General features: G+C 39.6%; 1 protein-coding gene across 3 annotated transcripts in view; it reads left to right on the top strand.

Annotated features, from left to right (window-relative positions):
• The window catches only part of Zmynd12 (zinc finger MYND-type containing 12), a 30,412-nt gene extending 7,295 nt beyond the window's left edge, over positions 1-23,117 (top strand). For 2 of the 3 annotated variants that reach the window (XM_071617756.1, XM_027937598.2), the window contains exons 2-8: positions 2,938-3,079; positions 4,305-4,476; positions 11,885-12,054; positions 14,285-14,407; positions 15,517-15,628; positions 17,145-17,294; positions 19,526-23,117. In XM_071617756.1, the coding sequence (XP_071473857.1) occupies positions 3,017-3,079; positions 4,305-4,476; positions 11,885-12,054; positions 14,285-14,407; positions 15,517-15,628; positions 17,145-17,294; positions 19,526-19,647 (912 nt within the window). In that variant the 5' untranslated portion in view covers positions 2,938-3,016 and the 3' untranslated portion in view covers positions 19,648-23,117. Of the gene's footprint in view, positions 1-2,240; positions 2,385-2,937; positions 3,080-4,304; positions 4,477-11,884; positions 12,055-14,284; positions 14,408-15,516; positions 15,629-17,144; positions 17,295-19,525 lie in introns of all 3 variants that reach the window. The other variant, XM_071617757.1, reaches the window with a different exon arrangement.
• Positions 23,118-23,583: the final 466 nt, after the last annotated feature.

Genomic DNA, 23,583 nt, shown 5'->3' with positions numbered 1-23,583 from the left:
CTGAGAATTCAGAAAAAAAGCCCAAACGTCTATGTTCAGTTGAATTTCAACAGGTGCCAAGACCATTCAGTGGGGAAAAGTATGGTTCTTCAACAAATGGCACCAAGACAAGTGAATGTCCATGTACAAAAGAATGAATTTGAACCCCTATCTTAGGCCAGAAACAAAAAGACCTAAATGTAAGAGCTAAAAATATAAAACTTAAAAGGAAACAGTTGTAAATCTGTGTGATACTGGATTAGGCAATAGTTTCTTATATATGAAATCAAAACCACAAGGAACCAAAGAAAAATAGTTGAACATCATTAAAATTAAAAACTTGGGTGCATCAGAGAACACCATCAAGAAAGTGAAAAGGTGACCCATAAAATGGGAGAAAATATTTGCAAATCATGTATTTGGTAAGGATCTAATATCTAGAGTATTTAAAGAACTCTTAAAACTCAATAATAAAATACAATAGGCTTGATTTTACAAAAGGGCAAAGGGGTTTTATTTTTGGTGGTTTTTTGTTTTGTTTTTTGTTTGGTACCAGGGATTGACTCCTGGGCACTTTACTATAGAGCTACATCCCCAGCCCTTTTTATTTTTTATTTTGTCCAGGGTCTCAGTAAGTCACTGAGGGTCATGCTAAGTTGCTGAGGTTGGCCCTGAACTTGTGATCATATTGCCTCAGCCTTCCGGTAGCTGGGATTATAGGTGTGCACCACTATACTTGGCTTGGGCAAAGGATTTGAATAAACATTCTACCAAAGACAAATATAAAAATGGCCAGTTAACATATGAAAAGATTCTCAACATCATTAGTCATTAGGGAAATGCAAATCAAACCCACTGGATACTACTTCACAACCAGTAGGATGGTACAATAAAAAAGACAAAGGGGGCTGGGGTTGTGGCTCAGCGATAGAGCTCTCACCTTGCATGTGCAAGGCCCTGGGTTGGATCCTCAGCACCATATAAAAATAAATAAATAAAATAAAGGTATTGTGTCCAATTACAACTAAAAAAATTTTTTTTAAATAAAAAAAAAAGACAAAGGGGCTAGAGATATAGCTCTGTGGAAGAGCACTTGCCTGGCATGTGTAAGGCCCTTGGTTTGATCCCAGCACCCTACCCCAAAAGTGTTGGTATGGCCCTGAGGTTGTGTCTCAGTGGTCGAGCACTTGCCTAGCATGTTCGAGGGCCTGGGTTTGATCCTTGGTACCATATAAAAATAAATAAAATAAAGGTATTGTGTCCAACTACAACTAAAAAGTAAATATTAAAAAGAAAGTGTTGGTATGGGGGCAGAGAAATTGGTACTCTCATACATTGTGGCAGAAATATAAAATGGAGCAACAACTACCTAAAACAGTTTGGCAGTTCTTCAAAAAGTTAAACAGTTACCATAAAACTCAGCTATTCCATTCATAGCCGTATTCCCAAGAGATTGAAAACATGTTCATACAAAAACATGCACACAAATGTTCATAACAGCATTATCTATAATAGCAAAAAAGTGGAAACAACCTAAGTAACTACAAAATGAGGAATGAATAAACAAAATGTATACCCACACAGTGGAATATTTTCCCATCATAAAAAGGAATAAAATACTTGCACATGCTACAACATGGCTGAACCTTGAACACAATGTTCTAAGAAGCCAGACACTAAAGGACATTTAATGTCTGTTTCCACTAATATGCAATATTCAGAATAGGCTAATACAGAGAAACAGTAGATTAGTGGTTGCTGGGCACAGGTATGAGGAAGGACGAATGGGAATGACTATTAACAAGTACAAAGTGGGTTTTTTTGACAATTAAAATGTCCTGGAATTACATAGGGTGATAATTACACAACTTTGAATACAGTAAACACACTATATACTTCAAAATATGAATTTTATGGTGTATGAACTATATTACAATTTAAAAAGTGAAATAAAAAACACTTGGAAAAAAGGATCAAAATTGGATAATAGACTGGGAGTTATTCAAAGAGGCAATTCATGGGGATGGATACTCGATAGGGATGCTGTCTAGTTTCTGCAGTATTCTATGCTGTTCTGTTTCTATGCTGTCCAACTGAGTGTTTAAAAATAATAAGAATAAAAAGTGAGAAAAGTTGTAAGCCAAACTGTCACAGTGCTTCTTTCTAGAGGGCTAAAAAATACTGATTTGGAATATAGGGTTATATATTGATAGCTCCCTACCTTTAAAATGGTAATAACAGATTTTATTTTGCTTTCAAAGAGTCAAATAATTGCATGCAAGACCATGTGTGGCACCACTGGGATTGTGGGGGGTGGGCATTCACAGTGACGTCTATGTGATCAGCCTCCTGGCACACAGAAGACAATGCCAGTGGTTCTCATCCAAGCCATGGTGACATCAGAGGTAGGAAAACATTTTTGTAAAGTTGTCTCTTAAGGCCTCATCAAATATAAATTCCTTTCATTTCCCCAAGATAAAGACCCTCAAATCCATCAACTTTGGTGTTCAGACAAAATGACCTTAAAACAATGTAGAGTTAAAGTTGTCTTTGTTGTTATTAACTAGGCAGAATAGCCACAGCATCTCTGTGTGACTTTGGGGTGTGAAAATGTGACTGCTGAAAAGACCTTCTCCAATTTGCCCTCTCCAACCCCAACAGTTTATATTTTTTTTAAGTTGTAGATGGACCCAATATATTTATTTATTTATTATATGGTGCTGAGGATCAAAAACAATGCCTCACACATGCAAGGCAAGTGCTCTACCACTGAGCCACAGTCCCAGCCTACCCTACAGTTTTTACACCATCAAATAACAATAAGAAAAGGATTTGTGTCTCAGAAACAGCTTTGGGCTTTCTGTCTAGTTTGTGTTGGGCTTACTTTTCTGGTGTTTAGGGCTAGACCAGTAGAAAGGCCAAAGATAAAGATAATAAAGCCCATGTTTTTGTTGTCAGTGGTGTGGTGCATCAAAAAGCTGACTGGAATAGCATCCATGAGAAGGTATGTCAGCTCCTGATTCCATTGCGCACTACCATGCCCTTCTATAATTCAGAGGAAGAACGGCAGCATGGCTTGCAGCAGCTACAGCAGCGACAGGTAGGTCCTATAGGACTTTTTCAGGGTTAGCTCACGGGTGTAGTGAAACTACTACCTGCAAGGGCCAAACTGTGTTGGGATCACTAAATTGTAACCTTGGTAAGAAGAGAGAATTTGTTTTACATGTGTAAGTCCTTAATCCCATTCAGTCAGTTGTTTTTCACATCTCTACTGAACGTTTGCTAGATTAGTTTGCTAGGGTGATTATAACAAGATGCCACAGACTAGGTGGCCCTTATTTTCTCAGAATTCTGGAGGCTGGAAGTCCAAGACTAATGTGTTGACTGGTTTGGTTTCTTCTGAGATCTCTCTTCCTGGCTTGTAGTTGGCCCCCGTCTTGCTATGTCCTTTTATGGACCTCTGTGAGCATGTATCCCTGTGTTTTTTTTTGTGTGTGTGTCCAATTTCCTCTTTTTATGAAGATACTGGTCAGATTGCGTTAAAGTGGATTCAATTTTAACTTAACTTTTCAAAGGCCATATCTCCAAATACCATCATACTCTAAGGTACTGGAGGTTAGGGCTTCAGCTCACTAACTTCTGGGGGAACAGATCAGCTCTAGCATTCACATACCAAGTACTGTGATAGTCTTAGCACAGTCAGCTGCTGCATAGAATAAATAAAGAAGAAGGGCAAAACTAGCTACTGTTATGACATTAATAACATCTCAATTGTTATTTTAAAAATTAGCCCTTTATAAGCCATAATTGTCTAAAAACCAGGTTCATTGATTTTAATGTTACAATGCCTTGATAGTAACCTGAAGATAATGTTGAGTTAAAGTTGTTTCTGATATTAGCTAAACAGGATAATTCCAGAAAGAAAAATGAGATTTTTTTTGAGAGAAATTCTCTCAAAATTAATTCAAACAGAAAGGCAGAAAGTTTGAGATCATCCTGAGATGTCTGTAGTTTTGGTAAGCTAAAGTTTTAATAGAACTATAAGAAAAATATACATTTGTTCATCTAGTAGCTTTATATTGAATCCTCATATTTGCCAAGCAGTGAACTAAGATGAAAAGACACTTGTTCCTGGGCCATGAGAAGCTCAGAGTTGTCTTTTTTCACTACCTGTTTTGGATATCATGTCCATCTTAGTTCAGGCAGTCTCAATATGTACCTTCAACCAGTTCAAAGGATGTTGGCCTTATCTCCAGGGATATCTACATCCACTTTTGCCTTTTACCATTTGACTGGCTGAGACAGTCTATTTCTATCTTCCACAGAAGCATTTGATTGAATTCTGCTACACTGTTGCCCAGAAGTATCTTTTTGAAAAAAAATATGCAGAAGCTGTTCCAGCAGCTTTGCATTCCCTTCGCTTCCGCCGGAGTGTGTACGGCCTGAGTTCAGTAGAGCTCGTGCCTGCTTACCTGCTATTGTCTGAGGCCAGCCTTGGTAAGTAGCACTGATCTAGGACCCCTGGAGCCCAAAAGGCTATGTTGGGTCTTGTCAATGACCACAGACTTCAGACTCGACAAAGCCTGATGTCTTACCCAAGACACCTTTTGTGGAATTCTTGAGCAGGGCTGCTGTGAAGTTTGACTTGAGCTGGGGAAAGAGATGCCACACTTAAGCCTACAGTTGACAGAAATCCCCTGAAGATGGCCTATGCAAAAGGAAGAAATTTAGCCAGGCATGATAGTTATATGTTTAATTAATTAAATGGTTATACCTTTAATTCCAGCTATTTGAGAGGCTGAGGCAGAAGGATCAAAAATTCAAGGCCAGCCTCAACAACTTAGTGAGATCCTGTCTCAAAATAAAATTAAATTTAAAAAATTGACTGGGAATATAGCTCAGAGGTAGCTCCTGGGCTTAATTCCCAATATCACAAAAAAGGCTGGGGGAGATTTTGGGGGATGTTGGAGTATCCTGAAGGAATTGAAGTTTTGTGAGGTCTCGCAAGTGACCTGCACTGACGAGATGAGCTGGCTTCAAAAGAGCTGGCTGCAATATTAAGCTAAGAAACTGGCAAAAAAGCACAGAACACAGAAGTAATTCCCATGTCGAGGGTAGGACAGCTATGAGACCTTAAGGGTCAGCTTCCATGCTAGAAGGCCCTGGAAAGAGAGCGTGTATCCAGAATCTTTTTTTTTTACAGGGAGGACACACAAAAGAGTTTCTATAGAATGTTCTTCACCAAATAAGGTAGGGGATAAGGTTTCAAAGGGGGACTGTCCAATCCCATTGGATAATGCCCAAGTCCAGAGCTGAAGCAAACTTCTTTGCCCAGCGAAGGTGAAAGCCATTTGCTTCGCACAGCATGTGGCGTGCGTGGGATGCCAGACAGAAACCCCTTTTACTCAAGGATGAGAGGAGATGCTTAGCTCAAGGGCAGGGCGGCCTCCCACTGTGAGTCACTAGAATTGGAAAACTATAAAAAAGCAGGCTGGTGCTCTCAGTTTCTCTCTCGGTCCTTGTTTCTCGTCTCTGTTTCTCTACTTTGTTTTTTCTCTCTGCAGACCAGATTTTAATACCCTAAGTTTATTGCAGAAGATAGCTACCCTAAAATGTCAGATGTAGTTCTTAAATTTACATGTCTTCAAAGTTAAAGGAAGGTAATAGAAACTAATTAGCGTCTGATTTCCAATTACAAGTTCCTAGAAGTTACAATTTTGTTGATCCAGTTTGAGTTTGGTATCTAACCTTGTTCTTTAGAATCAGGTTTCCATAGTTCAGAGATAGAGGAAACCACTGCTATAAATAGGAAGAGGTGATTCTGAGAGTGGGGAGCACAGGCTTAGCAGATACCCACATAGTGGCTTCTACAAGAGAATTAGCACTTGGAGAGGAATTAACATTCTTGAGCATCTACAGTGTTTTAGGCACTGAACTACCACTTTGTGCAGCTAACCCTCATTTTATAAAAAAATTAAGTAAAACTGTTGGAAGTACAGTAGAAAGAACCCCACCCCACCCCATCCCCACTTTGCCGTATAAGAATAAATTGCTGACGTGATGCCCTGTCTCTGGAGTGCTTCAGCATATATTTCCTATAAAGACATTTTCTTACAGGACCACAATATAACTTCACCTACTGTCATCTACAAAGAAGCCTCTACTTGGTTTTTTTCCAATTTTCCCAATAACATTTTCATAGCAAAAGACATTAGAGAATTAGAAAAAAGTTAAAATTAATTTGGTTATCATGTGTCTAAAGTCTTCATTCTGGAATAGTTTCTCAATCTTTCTTTGACCTTGACACTTTTAAAGATTATGGGCCAATTATTTTATAAAGCATCTTTTCATTTGGGTTTTTCTGTTTCCTCATGACTAGACTCAGGTTATGGATTTTGGCAGAAATATCACAGAGATGACAATATGTTCTTTCCCTCCTATAAGTTGGCATGCGTTTTCAATTTTTCCATTACTAATGATGTTCATTTCATTTTATTTGATTTTTATCATGATCAATAGCAATTGGAAAATATTAGATGGAAAACTCCAGGAATTAATAATTTAAGAGATTTAAATAAATTTTATTATAGTTTATTATTATAATTATTCTGTTTTATCATTAGTTCTTGTTGTTCATTTCTTTCTGTGCCTAATTTATAAATTAAACTTTACCATAGATATGTATGTATATATGGAGAAAAACAATATATAGGACTGGGATTGTGGCTCAGTGGTGGAGCACTTGCCTTGCACGTATGAGGCACTGGGTTTGATCCTCAACACCACATAAAAATAAAACCATCTACAATAAAAAAATTTAAAAACATAATCTGTGTGTACATATATGTGTGCGTATAAGTATATATGTGTATATGTATATGTACATATATATGTGTGTGTATGTATGTGTATGTGTGTGTGTATGTGTATATATATATATATATATATATATATATATATATATATATATGAATGATTTGGTACTGCAGGTCTTGGAATATGTCCCCCATAGATAAGTGGGGGGTTACTGTAATAAAATGGCTATTATTTTTAAGTCATTAAATTTTGGGCAGCAATAGCTAACTAGAACACTGGGTCTGCAAAGTTTTAGATCACTTGTACCAGGTTATTCTACAATCATTACATTTCTCCTAAACCTTTTTAGTCACCAGCCTATGGACAAAAATTCAGACAATTTAATTTAAAACTCTCAATTGGCTTTATTTTCAATTCTAGAATTAGGTAACACTTCATCCCATAAAGTAGAACAGGTATTCCTGATGTTCATTTTAATTACTTTATTAAGGTGATGTCTGCCAGGCTTCTTCTCTGTCATGTTATTCTTTCTCCCCTATACAATAAATGAGTTTGCAATTTTAGTTTTAATTGTATGGAGCTGTATGTTAAAGCCATATTCCTTATTAAACTTTCAAAGCAGTCATTCTTTTATTTATATCAGTATATACTCCTGGTTTCCTATTTTATTCAGTGGGTTATAATACATTGCTGTTATTAATTTGGTCCTCAAACTGTTCCCAGTTTGACCAGTGGCAGCTCCCACTCAAGCTGTCTTCTGAGTCTCCTTGGCATATCCCCATGTTTGTTTGATCATTTTCTGGAACATATCTCCAAGCATCCCTGATTTCCCTTCATGGAAACTGAAATGTGAAAACCAAGAACTGTGCACTGTACTGCCTGATACAGGGGTCTTGCTGCTCCCAGGCCATTTCAGTGGACAGAGTTAAAGAACATGTGTAAACATAGATGACCATGAGCCTATGCCAGTATGTCCAAATACTGTACCATGCCACACACAGGCTTCAACCTAATTTTCTCCCATTCTGCATTTGTAGTGCCTTTCTGGCATTGAGAAAGCTGGCTTCCATTTTCACTAATCTATTTATATATTTAATCAGTCCCCTCCCTGTATTAACCAGTCCTCCATATCCAGCCCTATCCCTTCCCCCTTGCAGATGTCCTGCTCTACCTCCATGAGCTCTGAATCTTTGTTCTGTGTTGGTTCTTCTGCATGGATACCCTCCTCACTCTTTGGGCTCTCACCCGCTGTTTACCTACAGGAATGCCTCCTCACCCCAGTCATGTCTTTCCTTCCTAGGGAAAAGAGCTTTGGACAAAGTAATACAACCCAGGTTCTGTGAATGTGTGACACTGACTAGCTGTGGGATTTTGGGAAAGTCAACCTGGCCCAAGTCCATCACTTCTCATCTGGACTACTACTCACTGATCTCCCCACATCTTCTCTGGCCTCCTTCCAATCTGATCTCCACACAAAAATGTGATCAGATCACTCCCCTAAATTAAGATCAAGTTCCTAAAGCAACTTATAAAGCCCTGCTTGTTCTAGCCCTTAGAGAATTCTCTCACCTCCATTCTCTTACCTTATCTCTCCCTCTCTTCCTATATTGCCTTCTCTCAATTCCTCAGAGGTGTGGAGTTGTTTCCTTGTTCTGGAAGTCTCTTCTCTAACCATTCCCTGCACTTGTCCTCCTTTCTGCTTCACCCAATTAACTCCTACTCAAACTTCAGGTCTCAGCTGAAAGTTACTAACCCCTTGTCTAGAAGCCTTCCCCAGGGCCCTAGACCTAGTTGGTTGGGTCTATTTAATACACTCACTTAGAAATCTCCTCCTGTTTGCTGAGCACTTACTCCACTGATAGGTGTATATCATTGTGAGATTATTTAATCAATGTCTCTCTCTCTCCTGGACTTGACTGTAAGCTCAGGGAGAACTGGTTCTGTGCCTGTTCTAACTCATCACGTCTTCACACTTAGCAGAGTACTTAGGACAGTGAAGGTATTAAAAAACTGCTCTCATGGTACTTGGCACCTAGGCAGCACTGTGTAAGCATTTGTTGAATCTGAGTCCTTGTCACAGGATTGCTTTGGGGTTAAGTGAGTTCATAGGTAATGAATGTGACAGTGCTCTGAAAACTGGAGAGTGCTGTTGAAATGGAAATTTCACAACTGCACCAGGTCACTGATTTAAAACCTTGCCAACTGTAGTAAGCAGCTTTCTGTTGCTGTGACAAATACTTGAGAAGTCCGTGTAAAGGGGGGAAATGTTTATTTTGATTCACAGTTTCAGAGCTTTCAGTTCATGGTCACTTTGTCTGGTTGCTGTCAGGTCTGCAGTGAGGGAGTACATAACAGCAGAAGCACGTGGCAGAGGAAAGCTGCTCACCTCCTGGCAGCCAGAGAGAAAGGAGGGGCTGGGGACAAGATATGCCTCCAGTGACCTAGTTCCTGCAATGAGGCCCCACCTCCTATAGTTTGTACCCCCTCACAATCGCCATCAGTTGAGGATCAAGCCTTCAATCGAGGAGCATTTGGAAGACATTCCAAATCCAAACTTTAATGCCAATGCTTTTGAGACAGTAAATAAGTCACAACATTTGGGCACATGGTTCTTTCCCAACCTAGAGTTTCCTCCAGACTGAATTGGAAAACTAGCAGATATTCAGCCATTTCTTCTTTTTTTCCTCTCCTTCTTTCCTTTCTTCCTTTCTTTTTCTTTTCTATTTCTTCTTCCTCCTCCTCCTCCCCTCCTTCCCCTTTCTCCTCATCCTTCTTTTTATTTTAATCAACTAGAAAAGGCATTTTCAGTAACACTTGAAGGGGAGGCCACCCTACCCGTCTCCTACCACTGTTGGCAGTGCTTTGGGAGCAGGAGAAGCTGGGTTCAGATCTCTGCTCTTTCTTTACTGGTTTGGTGATTCTAGGCAGAGAGCTCTTCCTGACCTCAGGGCTGGCTTTTATTCACACTTCAGATATGTGCTTAGAGGAAAAGAATAGTCACAGAGGAATTTAGGCCCAAGAGGAAGGACAGAGCGGAAGGTCGGTATATGAGGGGTTCATATCTTCACCTCCTACCCCTTTATTGGTGCCATCTCTGCTGCAGCATTCGTCACATAAAACACTCCACACCTGGAGCACGCATCCTGCTCCACAGAATGCTGTAACAGTAATTTCTATTCAGTTCGAACAGCCTTTCTAGGAGGCAAGCAGGCAGACAGGCAGTTATTATATATCTTTGTAGCTAAACAAAAAGCTTTAAGTGAGAAGGGTATCTGAATATCAGAAATAATGGTAACTTTCTTTTCTCTCACTTTCTGCATTACTTAGTGAGGGTGCGTTGACCATTCCACCCCTCCGTGCCCCTCTTATATCTGCTCCATGTCCATTCACTGGTGTGGCTCAGGCTTTTTTTTTTTTGTCTGAACTATTTCAGAAATCTTCTATTGAATCTTCTACCTTTCATCCTCCCTTCTGGTCCCTCCTCTACTTTGGTTTCAGATCGTTCTAAATCTAAATCCAATTCTTTCTTTCTTTCTTTCTGAAATCTTCTCATTTTGTCCCCATGCATCAAGTTTCTTGGCATGACTTCCTAAGCCCACAATACTCTGCCCATGTGCAGCTGCTTCTTGACCTCATTCCTGCCACCCCATCTTTTGCACCCTGTACTCTAGGCTCATAGACCTGCAGTTCTCCAAACATAACCCACTATTTCCAATCTCCATGACTCGGCATATGCTGTTACCCTGCCTGGGATGCCCTCTCTCACTCTCTTATCTAGGTGGGAAACTTCATCCTACAACCCTGCTCAGCTCAGTGGACCCTGCCTCTCCCTACTCCATTGTCTCTCTCCATCTCATTCATAGAATTAAACATTTCTTATTCTGTGCCACTTTCAAACCTTATGTTCCACCATCACATGTGTACTCTATTACAAATATGTGTTTTCATTTTGCACATGCCTTTCCCCAGCCCATCTTTAAATTTTTCAAGGGTAATAGCTTTGATTCATCTTTGAATTCTTGAGAACTTTTTTGGAGGTTCTAGCAGGGGTGCGCAGCTACTCATATACCCTTGACTGAAGAACGGTCCTCCTCTATTGGCAAAGATCGTCCTGAATTCTTATTACTCAAGTAAGGTGTGACACATAAAGGGTATTCAATTTGCATAAGTATCGTTTTTGAAATTCAGATATAATTTGCATACTATAAAATTTACCCTTTTTAAAAAATATTTACTTTTTAGTTATAGGTATACACAATATCTTTATTTTTATTTTTACGTGGTGCTGAGGATCAAACCCAGTGCCTCACACATGGTAGGCAAGCGCTCTACCTCTGGGCCACAACCCCAGCCAAAAATTCACCCTTTTAAGGTACAATTCAGTGGTTTTAGTATATTTATAAGGTTGTATGACTATCACCACTATTTAATTCCAGAACAATTCAAAGAAACCCTGTAACTGCTAGCAATTATTCCCTGTTAGCCATTCCAGCCCACCCACTTGGGTCCCTAGTCCCTACAAATTCACTTTCTATCTAAATGGATTTGCCTATTGTAGACATTTCATATAAATGATATATAATATGTGGCTTTTGGTGTCTAACTTCTTTCTCTTAGTATAATGTTTTCAAGGTTCATCTACATTGTAGAATATATCAATACCTTTTTCTGGCTAAATAATATTCCACTGGTAGACATGATTATATCACGTTGCTCATCTACTCATAAAATGATGGATGTTTAAGTTGTTTCTGTGGGGGTTTTGGCTGTTCTAAATAGGCTGCTGAGAATATTCATGTGTAGGTTTTTGTGTGTCAATAAATATTTGAACCAATGAACAAATGAGTGTATGGTGAATCTTACTTCTTCATATGTTCTTTTCTTCTTTTTTAAAAAGAATTGTTATTATTTCTTTTAGTTGTAGATGGACACAATATCTTTATTTATTTATTTTTACCGGGTGATGAGGATCAAACCCAGTACCTTAAACATGTGATGCAAGTGCTCTACCACTGAGCCACAACCCCAGCCCCTTGTGTGTTCTTTTCATCATGTGTTCTTTGTAACCTTCTTTACTGCTTTCCGGCAGGTATGGGCCGGATTGTTCAGGCTGAAGAATACCTATCCCAAGCCCAGTGGACAGTCCTCAAGTCAACTGACTGTCAAAATGCAACACAGTCATTACTGCATCGGAACCTGGGACTTCTCTACATAGCCAAGAAGAACTATGAAGAAGCCCGATATCATCTGGCCAATGATGTAAACAAATTAAATTATAACACCTGGATGTTTCCAAGAAAAGCTCTGTTCAGTTTTTTGTTGTTGTTGTTGTTTGTTTGTTTTTATACTAAGCATTTCTCGAAACTTTTTGTTTGAGAATGCCCTTTGGTGGCTGTTAGCACATCTAATGGCCTGAATTTAAACCTTTCTACTTCCTGGCCATGCCACCGTTGCCAGGTTAGATCTTCCCTGAGGCTCAATTGCTCTGAGAATAATAAGTGGGGATAGACTGATTCCTGATTAAGAGAAAGGCTTTGCTCCTAGTCCCAACTCTGTTGTTTCACTACCCTCATAGTCTGGGACAAATTACTTTACCTTTTTTATTGCTTACAAGACAAAAAAAAAGTCTCTTCCACATTGGGTCATTGCAAAGATTAATAATAGAACAATATGTGTGCAGTACTTTGGCTATTTTTAAAAATAACACTGTCTACTTCAGAGTGTGGTTATTAAATTTAAATGAGCTAGATCTATAAGAAAGCACTTATAAACTATAAAACTCTATGAATGTTAGATAGGATAATGAGGATGATAACCAAGCTGTTCTTCCAAAATTATGAGATTCCCATTAGGATTTTAGTATTGGAAAATATTACAAGAGAGGAGTTCCTGAGCCTGAAATCTGGGTTAGGTTGGGGCAAATTGCACTTTCCATGTAGGTTAGTTCTTTCTTTAGCCTTCTCCAGCAGGCATATGCTCCCTCTGGTTGCATGCCACTGCACAGTACCCATAAATTCATTCTGATGCTGGTTATTTCCAATACTCTAAATTTGTCCTTTGCCCTGGGAGGATGACCTCCATGAAATATACAACCCAGACCCCATTGCTGTCTGGTTTGGGTTGAGTTTGGAGAATGGGAAGCAGAGCAGGGGAGTGGAGGGTGTGAGAGAGATTGGGGTATTTATATTCTCTGCTGCCTTCCTGCCCCACTTTGCTCTGGCAGGGCAGTCAGTGCTCCCCTGTGGCCACAGTGTCTTATCAAGGGACCTTCTTCCATAGTGCTAGCACTGGCTGGGGTTACCCCTGTTTTCTACCTCTGGTTTTTGAACTGTAGGGATGATAATGGTTTCTTGCTGTTGGTTGTCCTTGATGCTTCACTAGCCCTTGTTGGTTCCTTAACCCTTTCACATCTCAAATATTTTTTCTACTAGACTATCTTCAGGCAATCCTTTTGAGGGTGACATCATTTCATCCTGGCCCCCCGACCCATGTAATCATCCTTTGAGCTTTTTCTCTATCCTCCACATCCTCCAATGAATTAAGCAGAGGCACATTCTGTCTTGAGCTGGGCCACCCAGTTATGAATTATGTCAAACACACATTCTTTAGCCTAGCTTTTTTTCCTTTTAACCTATTTTATTGATATATACCAGAAAATTCACCCATTTTAAGTGTGCAGTTCAATGATTTTTAGAACATATTCAGAACTGTGCAGCTATTGGCACAATCGAGTTTTGGAATATTTCCATCACCCTCAAGAAATCCCTTATATCCATTTGCAGTCATTTCTCATTCCCACTCCAGGCCCAGGCAACCACTTTTTGATTCCTTAGATTTGTCTTTTCTAGACATTTTATATAAACAGAATCACATATAGAACTCAGATCTGACTTCTTTCACCTTGCATAATCAGTTTGGATTCATCCTTTTTTTTTTTTTTTTTTTTCTGAGTAGTAGTCCCTCATCTTGGGTAGTCCACAGTTTGTTTATCCATTCATCATTTGATGGGACATTTCAGATGTTTCTCTTTGGGGCTATAATGAATAATGTTGCCAAAACATTTGTGTACAAATCTTCATGTGGACATATATTCTCAATTCTCTTGGGTAGGTACCTAGAAGAGGAATTGCTTAAACCTCTCGAGGAGCTGCCAAACATTCCCACCAGCAATATGTGAAGGTTTCGTTTTTCTCCTCATCCTCACCAGCACTTGTGGTTTTCTGGGTTTTTGATTACAGCTATCCTACTGGTGTGAAGTGGTATCTCATATGGTTTTATTTTGCATTTCTCTAATGACTGTCAATCTTAAGCATCTTTTATGTGTGTTTATTAGCTATCTACATATCTTTCTGGAGAAATTTCTAGATTCTAAGCCCATTTTAACATTGGATTATTATAAAAATTATTTCTGTGTATTCTGGATATAGGATCTTTATCTAACTTGATTTGCAGAGGAATTCCAGCATTCTCCTTTCTCCTCCTGCAATAGATTTATTTTGCCAGTTGTGCATTTGGAACAGAGGACATCAGGACCTCAGGAGGCTACTTCCACTTGGCTAATACCTTCTATGGTCTTCAAAAAGTGGACCTAGCAGACACATTGTACACTAAGGTGAGCTAGAGAATGTGGGAACTGAACCTTGACATTTAGGCCAGGTATATTACAACTGGTGTAAGACCATTTGTGAGAAACATAACATAAAGAGAGGCTCAGAGAAATAAAGGGTCTTGCCCAAGGTTACATAGCCTGATACTACCAAAATAGATTAATCCCTAGCAAATAATAAATGATAGTCCTAAGAACCAGAGCTTAAGAGGCTCTCTCTCACCCAATGGGAGCAAGCTAATGTGGGTGTATTGAGGTGTGTGACAGAGAAGAGCTTTATAAGGGACATTTATTGCTGCAAGGTCCTGTCAAAGGATCAAAGAACTTGAAAGTAGCCAGGCATGGTGGCACATGCTTGTCATCCCAGCTATTTGGGAGGCTGAGGCGGGAGGATCACAAGGTCAAGGCCAGCCTGGACTTAACAACACCTGTCCAAAATTTAAATTTTAAAAAGGGATAGGCATGTAGCTCAGTGGTGAGTGCTTGCCTAGCATGCACAAGACCCTCGGTTAAATCCCCAACACAAAAACAAAACACTCACAAAAACTGTTTCCAATATATTAAGATATCATTTAAGTTCATTCAGTACCACCTCATTTAGCTAGCAACTGTTTCTGTGTGTGATATAGGCTCTCATGTTGTGACTCTTGATTCATACTTTAGACCCAATTCTTTAAAAGAGGCATTTTGGTATAGCTAAAAAGCCAAGAGTTTTGGAGTCAGACAGACCTGGGTTTAAATCCAGGACATGCCACTTAACAGCTCTTCCCAAAAGTCCAGTGTGCTCATAGCTTCTCTGAGCCTCAGTTTATTTACATATAAAATGGAAATAATAAGAATATTACCTCAATTATTGTTGTGAGGATATAAGTGTTTAGGGTTGTTTGTGTCCTGTGAATAGTAGCCATTGTTATCAGATCCCACCAGGATTGCTCTAGATGTGCCCATTGCAGCCCATCCCTGAACACATTAATTTGGCCAGGGCTTTTTGGGTTCCTAGGGCTCCATTTGCCCCCAACTCAGGAACTCTGACCCCATGTGCTGCATTCCCACCTGGCTGATCTAACAGCTGAGGTCTGGCTTGCTTGTCTGATAGACATCTTCTTTTCTAACAGGTCTCAAAGATCTGGCATAAATATTTGAATGAACACTATCAAGTCCTCTCACAGGCTCATGTAGAACAAGCAGACTTACTGCGCAAACGATTTGTGAATGACACTGGCTTGGGTAAGTGCTGGTTCACTCTAGGAAGCAAGCCATGACCTCATCCTACCTAATCACAGGCCTTACACCTAACAGGGAGAGTAGCTGTTCCCATCATGGGGCATATCAGTGCCACCTTCCCATTTTACTGATGGGGAAAACCGAGCTTTTACTAGGGCTGGGAAGAATTCAGATTCTTCTTATGCATAGCCCTCGGGGAATAAATATGGGACAGATTTGGAGGCACAAAAGACCCTGAAGGGCATCCATTTCTTCTATATTATCCCTCCAGGGAACACAAGCCATGAGATAGTCTCTACACAGTTTAACCAGGCAGGCAGCACATATCTGTAATTCCAGCTACACTGGAGGCTGAGGCAGGAGGATCTCAAGTCTGAGGCCAGCCTTAGCAACTTAACAAGATCCTGTCACAAAATGAAATAAAAGGCTGGGGGTATTAGCCCGGGGCTAGAGCACCACTGGATTCAATCCCCAGTATCAAAAAAAAAGTTGCATTGCTAATTAATTCTGATGTCTCACATTCATTTCTCCTTTACAGAACAGTGAGCTCCTCTGAAGCAGGGCTAGATTTGATTCATGTCTATCCCCAGGCTCAGCAAAGGACTGAGTGTTGAGAGCACTGTACAATATCATGCCCTCTGAGATAATAGACAAGGGATCTAGTTTCTGCTCAGAAGAGTCATTCAGTACAGTGGGTGATACAGAGCCTATGTGCAATAACAAAGAACATTCCCATGACTATAAATTATATTACAGATGAATACCAGAAGGAAGAAGGGAGGACGGTTGGGTGGTGTTGAAGGGAGACTTTTTCAGAGGAAAGACTTTGAGGGAAGGTTTAAAAAATTAATTAGTTTATTGGATTTTCTCTCATTATAAAAGTGGTTTACCGTATAGCAGAAATCTTGGAAATCATAGCTATCCAAAGATCACCAACCTTTAGGCTTATTACTTAAATACATGCCTGTTAGTCCCTGACTCATAGTAACTGTTTATTTACTAATGTGGGACCAAAAACCACTGGGGGGAAAATGGTGACAGACTCATGTGAGGAAGCAGAAAGGCTATTGCTTAAGTATCTTTGGACTTAGGGGGAGAAATTAAGCCACTACTATGGCAAGATATTCCCCTTGCTCCCTCCCTCAGCTCTAGGGTGGAAGCAGAAGTGAACCCAAGGAACCTAGCTGTAACAAATGCCCTGGGTTTAGGAGCCCACAAGATTTATTAGAGTTCAGGATCTAAAGGAGAGACAGCTTAGTGACTTTGGGGCTTGTGGAGGAGCATTTTTTAGGTTACTCTGGTAGTGACATGCCAGGCAGTGCCCGAGGGCTGCCTGAAGCTGTCCCACTTCCTGCTCTGCATGTGGCACAGTCCTTCTGCAGCTGGAGAACTTGCTGTGATTTGTGCTGTTTCCATTGGAACCCTGGGAAGAGGCCAGGCCCCTGCCCATGGGGGGCTTATGATGAGGGCAGGCTCTGCTGCCCACCACCTGCGTTTCTTTCCTCCCTTTTCAATGCAGATGAAGCCCAGGAAGCAGAAGCCATTCAGATCCTGACTTCAATCTTGAGCATTCGAGAATCAACTTCTGACAAAGCTCCTGAAAAGACTATCTTTGTTCTGAAAACCTTGGTCATGCTTCACTACCTGATGATGAATTCTTCCAAGGCAAGTTTCCCCAGAGGCAGCTTGTGTAAAATGCAGAAAGAAATGCATCAAGTAGTTGAATCCATCTGTTTTTGCCCAATTCCACTAGCTTTTTGTCCTTAGGGAGCAAGCCCTCACTCTAGAAAAGTTCACAAGCTCATGACATTTCTCTTTTGCTGAGTCCAGCCTGCTTAGTGGGACCTGGATTGTCTCCTTCCCTAGGGAAGCCTTCTAGGATTGGGGAAGTACTGGGAAGCTTGCAGGGCAGGAGGGCTCTGGAGGGTCCTTGGAGTAGGACATGGCTGCTTTAACTGCACTCAGTTACTAATTTCCCTTTTGCTACAGAGATTCAGGCAGGAATGAATTGCTGTGAAATGGTTAAAAAGGTAACTGTTTTTGAGTAATTAGTACATGCCAGTCACTGTCTTAAGCCCTTTACATAATTATCATATTTAATTCTCAAAACAACTTTATGAAGTTAGTATTTTATTATCATCATTTTAGAGATAAGGAAACTGAGGCATAGAAAGGCTCAATTCTTTGCCCAGTTTCATAATAAGAGAGCTCATGTAAAAAAAAAATTATTTGCCCAGTTTCTTACAGACGGTAAGTGGCATGTCTAATTTATTAATGGACTGAATCAGTCATTCATTCAAATATTTTTTGAGCAGCTACCATTTGCTAGACACTATTCTAGGGACTGGGGATACAGTGGTTAACAGAAAGACAAGTTTCCTCTCTCTATGGAATTTATGATTTTTAGAGGAGGGGAAGCCACAGTAAATAAGTAAATGTATAAATGTGTAATATAACTCTAGACAGTAAAAATTTCCATAGAAAAAAACAAAGTAAGCTAGGGTTAGTATAGGGGGCTGGTTGGAGCAGGTCTTTCTCTGTGGGTGACATGGGAAAATTTATGTTTTCCTTCCCTACTCCCTCCTTCCCTTCCTTCCACAAACTTTTACTAAGCACTTACTGTACATCAGGGCTTGGGGAAGCTCACAGTTATAATAGAGTGTAAAGCAAATCTCAGGGCACTGTGGAAGCCCAGAATAGGGGCACTGACCCTGTCTGGAATGGGTAGGTGGATTATGGAATATGGAAGTGTTCCCGCTGAACTTTAAATTTACATTAGCCAAAACCTCCTTTCTGCAGTACAGGGTCCAATTTTGGGGAAGTTATTATCCCATAGTGTGTTAGGATGTCAGATCTAATAGAGATCCTCAGACAAAAGGAACACATCTGGACAAAAGGAACACCTCACTTCCTCAGGTCTTTACTCAGCTGTTTTTTCCGTGACACTTTCTGAGCCTCCCTGTCTAAAACTACAAAACCCTACCACCACCTCTAATGCTTCTGACTCCTCTTTCTTTTTTATTTTATTCCGTAGCATTTATCACTAGTTAAGATACTATTATGTTTTACTTGTTTTGTTTATAGTCTTTCTTCCATACAATATTGTAAGTTCCATGAGGACAGGAATTTTTGCCTGTAGTCACAGTACCTGGAATATAGCATCCATTCAGTAAAAATATTTAGTAAATATTTTTTAGAAGGAAAGAAGAAAGAAAACAAGAGAGAAATAGAAAACTAGAGAGCATCCTAAAATGTCCTGTGGAGCCTCTTCCTGGGTTAAATTTTCAGGTCACATGGCTCCTAGGACTATGCCAGGATGATAATTTATTTGTGGTACTTGTCACTTCTGTGCCTCCCAATGCTAGTCCAGAGGACTCTGATTAAGATCCTACAAAGAACCAGGCCTAGTGGTGCACACTTGTAATCCCAGCAACTCATAAGATTGAGACTAAGGCAGGATGATCACAAGTTTGAGGCCAGCCTGAGCAACTTAGCCAAACCTTGTCTCAAACAAAAAGGACTGGAAATGCTCAGTGATAGAGCACTCCCGGGTTCACCAAAAAAAAAAAAAAGCAACAATCAAAACCCCAAACTCCCTACAAAGACTTGAGTTTACTAAGGAGTACCCATTTACTTAGTTTGTTAAGTACTTAGTACTAGTTGGTTAAGTCAGATGGATTTTTCTGGTGTCCCTACCCACTGAGCACAAATATGGCTAGCTGTCCAGGACCCAGAGTAAGCAAAGTAAGTTCACAGTTTTGTGAACAAGAGCTCAGTGGCTGGTGTCGGCAGGTGATGAGTCCTCTCCCCTGTTTCTGGAGTTGAGCACAAATGGAGCTTCCCAATGTTATGCATTTCTGGGCCAAGTTCCTTTTGTCACTTCAATTTTATTTCAGGCAGAAGAATATGCCATACAAGCCCTCAATCTGGCCAAAAAACTGGAACTCAGTGACGAAGAGCAAAGCAACATTGAAGAATTACTACACCTCATCTCAGCTGAAGAAGAGCATCCCATTACTTAGTGACCCATGAGCTCTGCATCATGGCTATTGAACGCCTAATACATTTCAGTCTTGCTCAGCGGCTCCTGGTCCTTTGGATTGCTGAAGTGTCCACATTTTTTCCATGGGACTGCACCCATAGGTGGGATTTTTTAGCATATGTGAGGGAATATAGAGCTTTAGGCATAGAAATCAGTAAAACTACTGTTTATCATGAATTTGTCCTTGGTTTATTATGATTTTGTATGACTTTGAGTAATGTGTGGTCAGGTCACTAATAAGTATTTGTACTTAAACTGTAAATAGTTTGTCATATTTCCCAAAAGTCTCTCAGTGATGTGTTTCATAAGTCTATGCCAAGTGAGGAGTAGAGAATAGAGCTATATTGGAGCAAAGTTTTCTATTCTATTGGAATTAAGTTAGCATTAGTCTGAGGCAGATTGTGACAAAATATCCATTGTAATTCCTACAGCAATCACTAAGAAAATAACTCTTAAAATAGTTAAAAATTAACAAAGATTTAAATGGTGCACTAGAAAATATCCACTTACAGCAAGAGAAGGCAGTAAAGGAGGAATAGAGGAACACAAGAGACCCGGAACATTGAGAAGACAGCAAAATGCGACGTAAACAAGAAATGAGGACTTCACAAGTCAAGAGAGCCCAGGATGCATGGGTTGAGATGCCGTTCCAAGCTGGTGTCTTTAATATCTCGTACAGTAATTTGAAGCAGAAGTGAGCCATCTTATACTCCGTGGGAGAGAGGCACTCTGAAAGGCCACCTGTGATGCAGAGGACAGAGTTCAGGCCTTGCGCTCAGTAATGCCAGAGTTTAAAACCCAGGTTTCTTACATGATAGCTTTGGGACCTTGATCCCACATAGCTTTACGCATTATTGTTGTGAAATGGTCTAGATGTGGCCACACCTGTATCGGCTTATCCCATCTTGATGACTTTGGATACTTAGCACATCCTTTTTTCCCCTCCTTTAGCTCTTTTCTGAACTTAACAAAAAGCATTTGCTTCCTGGGTAGATCCACACACAGGGTGAATATGTGCAGATCAGGAACCTTTTAGAGAGTTTTATGATCCTCACTGTAGATTAATTCATTCAGATACAAATAATAAAAATATGTCAGATGGTTTACCCTGCCCCTTTATGTAAAATCAGCTGGAACCTCCATTCCCTACCTTTGGAGATTCTCATACTTCTCTAAGATGGCTGTGCAGTCCCTGGGGCTCACTTGTCTTTCAGCCATTTCTTCATCCAGTTTGAAGCTTCAGCATAATATTCTCCAATCTGCATTGTATAGCTGTTCCTTCTCTTTAGGAATACAACCACCTCTTCTTTTTTCTCATTCCCTAACCCCAAATAGGAACCAGCTCTTTTAAAGAGACTCTTAGTGAAGACTGGGGGGCAAAGAGGAGGATCAACAATTCTACAGAAGATAATAAAAAAAAAAATTAGAACTTCCAATTCTAAAATCATCCTTTAAAGTCTATGCTGTTACACTCTAGCTCTCTCCCTTACCATATCCAATGGCCCTTCTCTGTTTTCTTTTTAACCCTTATATATTTTCTGTTTTCTCTAATCCTGAATTCCTGTTCATTAATACTTCTGCACTGAATCTATTTGTATAGTTATTATTTAAGTTAAATTCTTTAAATTTTTTGTTTCTATTAACTGATTTTCTTTTTATTTATAGGCCATTATTTTTCTTTTCTACATGTCCAATAATTTCATTTTCAGTATTTCTTCTTTTCTAACACTTGTGTTTTCAGGCCATAATTTTTCCTCAAAACAGTGCTTTCAATGATCCCACCTATTTTAAAATGCAATATTTTATTTTTATTCTTAGTGTTTTAAAATTTTTTATGACTCATGAATCATTAGAAAGATGAATAGTTAGTCAGCTTTCCATGACTGTGACAAAATACCTGAGATAATCAACTTATAAAGAGGAAAGATTTATTTTTGATCACAGCTGCAGAGCTTTCAGGCTATCATTATTTGACTTCATTGTTTTGGGGCCTGTGATAAAGTAGAACACTGTGATGGAGAGTGTGTGGTAGAGCTAAGCTGCTCACCTCATAGTGGCCTGGAAGCAAAAATGAGAGCAAAGGACATATCCCCTTCAGGGGCGTGCCCGAAATGACCTGAATTCCTTCCACTAAGCCCCACCTCCTAAAAGTGCCACCACTTCCCAATAGTGCCACAGCTGGCAGCCAAGCTGTTAGCATTTGGGTCTTTGGGGGACATTTAAGATCCAATATGATTCTTAACTTCTAAAGGAAGGTGATTTTCTTTCTTTGTTGTTGATTGCTGGCTTAGTTTTCTTGTGGTCATAGAACATGTTGCATACAATTTTGATAGAGATTAGTTGAAATTTAGATTATGACCCAGGATATGGCCATTATCTATAAATGTTCCACATGTGTTAGAAAATAATGGAATTGTTAGGAGCAAGGTCCTGTATGTGCCCATTAAGTAAAATTCATTCATATTTTCAAATTTTTGCTGATTTTTTTGGTACCAGGGATTGAACCCAGGGGCACTTAACCACTGAGCCACATTCCCAGCCCTTTTTTTATATTTTGCATTTAGAGACAGGGTCTTGGGCTGGGGATGTGGCTCAAGCGGTAGCACGCTCGCCTGGCATGCATTCGGCCCGGGTTCGATCCTCAGCACTACCTACAAAGAAAGATGTTGTGTCTGCCGAAAACTAAAAAATAAATATTAAAATTCTCTCTCTCTAAAAAAAAAAACATAGAGACAGGGTCTTGCTGAGTTGCTTAGGGCCCCGCTAAGTTGCTGAGGCTGACTTTGAACTTGCAATCCTCTTGTCTCAGCCTCCTGAGCCACTGGGATTACTACAGGCATGTGCCACTGTGCCCAACTTTTGCCAAATTTTTGTTAATTCTCAAGAGAGGTATGTAATCATGAATTTATCTGTTTCTCCTTATAGTTGTGTCAATTTTTGCTTAATATACTTTAAGGCTTTGTTATTAGCCATATACATTTAAATAGAATTATGTTTTCCTGGTGAATTAAATTTTAGTATTGTCTCTACCAAAGCTTTTGACTTAGTCTATTTTGGTCTTAATAAAGCTGCACCCATTTCCTTGGGGGCTGGATTATTTGTTGTCAGTTAGGCATCCTCACCATTGCCTTCATCATTTACTTCTGCTTAGAGGAGGAGCTTGGAAGTCAATTCCCATTGTGCCCTTTCTTTAATGATTAAGGGTAAAATTCTGCCAGTGAGGGCCGACTGCTCAAGATTTGGAAGTTGCATATGGAGCACTCATGAATCTCTCCAAGAATAATCCGTTCTTGTTTTCCTGAAAGCATATTTCCTGTGAAAGCAGCTTGCTGACCTTTGTTTTCTGATTTTTATCACTCAGCTATTTAAAAGATTGTGTAAGCTTCTGATTCCCTCCATTAAATAAATCTGTTTATTCACAATACTTAGGGAGGCTTCTGTTTTCCTGACTGACTGAAACACTTGACATTCTTCCTGCAAATCCTTTATTTTAATCTATATCTTTATGTTCTAGATGAATCTCTTACAAAAATAATGAGATTAGATATTTCATATCTGTGATTCTTAAAGAATCATTTAGTTCATTTATATTTTGTTTGCATACTAAATTATTTAGGATTAAGTCTATAATCTTATTTTGTGCTTTCCAGTTGTCCTGCATGTTATATTTCCCCCTTTCTTTTGGATTGATTACATAGCTTTCTCTCATTCTGTTTCTTCTCACCCTTTGTCAGTCTGTTGGTTATAGCCTGTGTTTTTGTACTTTTAGTGATTGTTCCAGAAATTGAAGCATTTGTTTCTAAGTTATCAAAATCTAATATTCAGGAACCTTCATCTGCAAAAGACAAAGTCTTTAGACCCTCAACTAAATTTACCCCAACCAAACTTATATGTTATTACTGCTATTTATTTCCAA

This window comes from Marmota flaviventris, chromosome 10, assembly GCF_047511675.1.
Source record: "Marmota flaviventris isolate mMarFla1 chromosome 10, mMarFla1.hap1, whole genome shotgun sequence".
NCBI lineage: Eukaryota > Metazoa > Chordata > Mammalia > Rodentia > Sciuridae > Marmota > Marmota flaviventris.
Note: the sequence above shows the minus strand (reverse complement) of the source record. Positions and strands in the feature narration are given on the sequence as shown.